This window comes from Tachysurus vachellii, chromosome 16 (assembly GCF_030014155.1).
Source record: "Tachysurus vachellii isolate PV-2020 chromosome 16, HZAU_Pvac_v1, whole genome shotgun sequence".
Classification (NCBI taxonomy): domain Eukaryota; kingdom Metazoa; phylum Chordata; class Actinopteri; order Siluriformes; family Bagridae; genus Tachysurus; species Tachysurus vachellii.
Genome location: NC_083475.1, coordinates 4,711,448 through 4,716,075, shown reverse-complemented (window position 1 = coordinate 4,716,075; position 4,628 = coordinate 4,711,448). Strand labels below are relative to the sequence as shown.

At 36.8% G+C, this 4,628-nt stretch overlaps 1 protein-coding gene across 1 annotated transcript in view; it reads left to right on the top strand.

Moving 5' to 3' along the window:
* lamtor4 (late endosomal/lysosomal adaptor, MAPK and MTOR activator 4) overlaps nucleotides 1–782 on the top strand; it is a 5,476-nt gene extending 4,694 nt beyond the window's left edge. The window contains exons 3-4 of the mRNA XM_060889499.1: nucleotides 103–220; nucleotides 329–782. Coding sequence (XP_060745482.1) covers nucleotides 103–220; nucleotides 329–426 — 216 coding nt within the window. The 3' untranslated portion in view covers nucleotides 427–782. The remainder of the gene's footprint in view (nucleotides 1–102; nucleotides 221–328) is intronic.
* Nucleotides 783–4,628: the final 3,846 nt, after the last annotated feature.

Sequence of the window (4,628 nt, the reverse complement as noted above, 5' to 3'; positions counted from 1 at the left end):
ACATTTGTACACCTTTAAAGACATACCCCATAGTGATAATATCCTCACATGCCTAGTTCCAAGTAGATTTTTAATAGTTTCATGCTTGTTTGTTTCTGCTAGTCCTCAGGAGAGCTTGAGAATGATGAACGTACAGCAGGTGTGATCATGCAGATGGTCCGCACAGCATGTCGATTCAGGCTTCACGGCACAGCAGAGCCACCTCTTAAGCGCTTGTCAGGTGAGCTACACAGGTTGATATACTTTATACACAAGAGAGATGCTGCTAAGAAGTTACAGAAATATAGCAACTAGTAATTCTATTCTAATGCTACTCTTTTGTCCACAGTGATGTTTGAGGACTATGTTTACACAGTGACGATCTCTGGACAAAAAATATTTGTAGTGAAACGTCAGAACAACCAACGGGAACCTGTCACAGCCTAGTTCTTAAAAGAAAATGCAAAATAATAAAGGAAAGGAAAAGAAGTCCTTGGAATAAAGTACAATGCCTGATGTCAGCTTGCAGATGAAGGAATACCCATGACAAACATTTCTAGTCTGATACAATGAATCATGCTTAAAATGCTTTCAAACACCTGGGGTGTCATAACTGCAATTCATTTTGTTCCTCAATAGTAAATATTTTTGAGGGGAGGGAAAGGCTGGTTTATCGTACTTAATGACGAGACTAATGCTGCATTGGATGTTGATGGTTTTTAACTCAGTGATGCTCTGTAATGTTTTTTGTTTAACTATTCTCCTAAAATGTCAGTATTTATTAAAAATAATGTCTATTTGAATTCATTGGCTTTTCATATATCTGTTAATGATTTTCTTTCAGTTTTTCCATTTATGTGGTACTTTTACTTGATAGGTTCTTAACCTTGGGGCTGTGATGTCATATGAGAAGGCCTGAGATATGAATGGGGTTGATTTTTACCAATAATAATTTAACCTTTCTATTGGAATTTGTTTGACATATAATAATAATAATAATTAATAATAATTAAAATAAATAAATGCATATTTTAATTTATGGTATATGTTCATAATCCACACAGTACACAGGCAAATATCAGTCTGTTGCTCTGATGTTTCTGTAAAAATCCAAACTGAGTGGAAGTTCTAACAGTAAAAATGTAGAAGCAATTGACCGGAATAACAGAATGTGAAACAATATTATCAAACACATGCAGTCATGATGTATGTTCATAATGTTTAAAGATAGCTGATCCCAAACATAATTACAGAAAATGATCACAATTCTGTGAGATTCATTGTGAGCTGATACTCAACTGGATAGTAGCCATAGTTTCAAATTGTATTGTAGTGTTATTTATGTCTGTATTTTTGAGAGTCACAAACAGCTGGAACTAAATTCCTTGTGTGTGTCAACACACTTGGCCAATAAACCTGATTCTGATTCTGATAGTGTTTTGTTTTTGTTTATAAACAGCGTCTCAGAGATAGAAGCAATTGGCTTTGTTGAAATACAATTAAATAAAATGAAATACAGTTCAGAAAAATGTTCTGAGTGAGCATAGAAATATTCACTGAAGTGGGGCCAATATCCAGAAAGCTCAGAGCACATATGGGAGGAAGAAGCCACTCTATAACTAGAGATTTTACAGGCAACAGTCAGATATTGATACTAATCTATGTGACATGTAGTCAATATTACAATCAGTACACAAATATATGGCCTTATCATCTCTTCACCCATAACAGACATTTCAACTAGCTGTGTAAATTGTGGGACAAAGGGCATTATGAAATATATAATATAGAATTAAATATTCAGGAGATACACCTCAATTTGCCCTTATATTCTAATTTACATTTTATATTCCATTGATGGAAAGAATTAAATGATGGCAAATCTCAAACATTACTGATAGTTGAGATTGAGAAAAAAATCTGCAGTAACACACACTTGTTCACATATCTGTTCACATCTGCTCAGGGGGAGGTTACATGCAGTAAGGATGAAGCTCACATGGAGGGACCAAACCCTGGAAGCTAGAACTGTAAGATGTCAACACACTGTGCCATGTACCACACTGCAAGGTCTTATTAAAATAAAAACAGTTCTGGCATTGATTGTTTAAATGTTGTTTAAAAACAATGAAATTTAGGGTAGGTGATATATTCACTGTACCTGCAGAAATATATTTTTTTTTAATCAGAAATAAATAAATAAAATAAATGTCTTTTCTCTAGCACATAACCTGTTTTGTTCGTATAAACTGAGTGATGTTTCTTTAGTGACTGCGTGCAATTTTAATTTGAACATGAGATTTAATACCACTGCTATGTTGATGACACAGACCAGCTAACATCATGAGCATCCAGCGTTTCCTGTCAGGCTTATTCAGGTACCTGCTATTTCCGCCTCTGTGAACCATCTCATCCTTGCAACTGATCCCGAACGCAGCAAGACTTGTTTTAACCTCTGCCTTGTTATGTCCCTTCCTCTGGCATCCTGTAGAAACTGTGTGTGTGAGTGTGAGTGTGAGTGTGTGTGAGAGAGAGAGAGAGAGACCTAGATAAAATAAGAGAGCATTGCATGAGGAAACCTTCAGATGTCCCTGAGGCACTACCCTATTCATCAGATTGTGCTACTCCAGCAGTTTGTAGGCCTATTCAGGTAATCACCACGTCTGTTGACAGGAAAGCTAGTATAAAAGACAATCTAGAATACATTGTTTCAAATATTTTATACGTTCATAAATCCTGACTGACGTACAGTATAGTGCTGAGTGCATCTCTGTTCACTTTGACATCTTATGTATAATGTGGTAATCTAAGTCAGAATTCAGCAGAGTTTGGAAACCATTTGTCCAAACAAAATATATAGTTGCAATGATACAGAAAAATCCCATTCAATGTAATTTTAATACAGTGACACCTCAGTGCTATGTGGAGCTTAATTTATAAGGCTATAATAAATGATAGCTGGTTTTCCACCAATGCTGAAATATATCAGGACAATAGTCAGAATAGTCAGGACAATATTCATGAAAATAGTCAGGACAATAGTCAGGAGAATAGACAGGACAATAGACAGCACAATACCACAAAAACAGCCTTCTTTCACCTTAGAATTTTTGCCAAACTGAGAAACATCCTGTCTCTCTCTGATGCTGAGAAGCTAGTTCATGCTTTCATGACCTCTAGACTGGATTATTGTAATGTGTTACTAGGTGGTTGTCCTGCATCTTTAATAAATAGGCTACAGTTAGTCCAAAATGCAGCTGCCAGTGTTCTCACTATGACAAGAAAGTATGATCATATAACCCCAATTTTATCATCTCTACACTGGCTACCTGTTAAGTTTAGACTTGATTACAAACTGCTGCTACTCACGTACAAGGCTCTTAATGGTTTAGCTCCCATGTATCTAACTAGTCTTCTAACACGTTACAATCCTTCTCTGAGATCACAAAACTCAGGACTTCTGGTAGTTCCTAGAATATCTAAGTCTACTAAAGGTGGTAGAGCATTTTCTTATTTAGCTCCCAAACTTTGGAATAGTCTTCCTGATAGTGTTCGGGGCTCAGACACACTTTCCCAGTTTAAATGTAGATTAAAACCTCATCTCTTTAGTCAGGCGTAAACATAATACATCCCATAATATTTAGCAGCATTACATCAGACCTGCACAATTTTTGTGAACAGCAGATATGTTAATCCCTCTCCACTGCTTCTCTCTTTTTACCCATCCCGAGGCACCCAGACATTGTACCAGCTCCGATCGTCTTCCGTGCGATGAAGTTTTTGGACCTCCACTGAGATGAGGCCGACTCTGTGAGAATCTTGAGACATCTACAAATCTACCAGCTCCAGTTGGACTCTGTGATACTAAGAGGAGATCTGAACTCCATGTGATCCTTACAGCAATACAACACTTGTCTGACTGTATATTTATAATCACATCCTCCAGTGTCACCCATATGAGGATGGGTTCCCCTTTGAGTCTGGTTCCTCTCAAGGTTTCTTCCTTTACCAATTTAAGGGAGTTTTTCCTTGCCACTGCTGCCTGAGTCACCTCAGACTTGCTCATTGGGGGATAAATACATACACATACGAACTATAGATATTTAATAATAATCTTGAATTTTTCTGTTAATTCTTTATATTATTCCTTATGTTTACCTTCTGTTCTAGGTTTATGTTCTGTAAAGCTACTTTGAGACAATGTCTATTGTAAAAAGCGCTATACAAATAAACTTGAATTGAAAATAGTCAGGAGAATAGTCAGGCGAATAATCAGGACAATAGTCAGGACAATAGACATGACAATAGTCAGGAGAATAGTCGGGAGAATAGTCAGGACAATATTCAGGACAATAGTCAGGAGAATAGTCAGGACAATAGTCAGGACAATAGACATGACAATAGTCAGGACAATAGTAAGGAGAATAGTCGGGAGAATAGTAAGGACAATAGTCAGGAGAATATTCAGGACAATAGTCAGGAGAATAGACAGGACAGTAGTCAGGACAATAGTTAGGAGAATAGTAAGGACAATAGTCAGGACAGTAGTCAAGACAATAGTCAGGAGAATAGTCAGGACAGTAGTCAGGACAATAGTCAGGAGAGTAGTCAGGACAATAGTTAGGAGAATAGTAAGGACAATAGTCAGG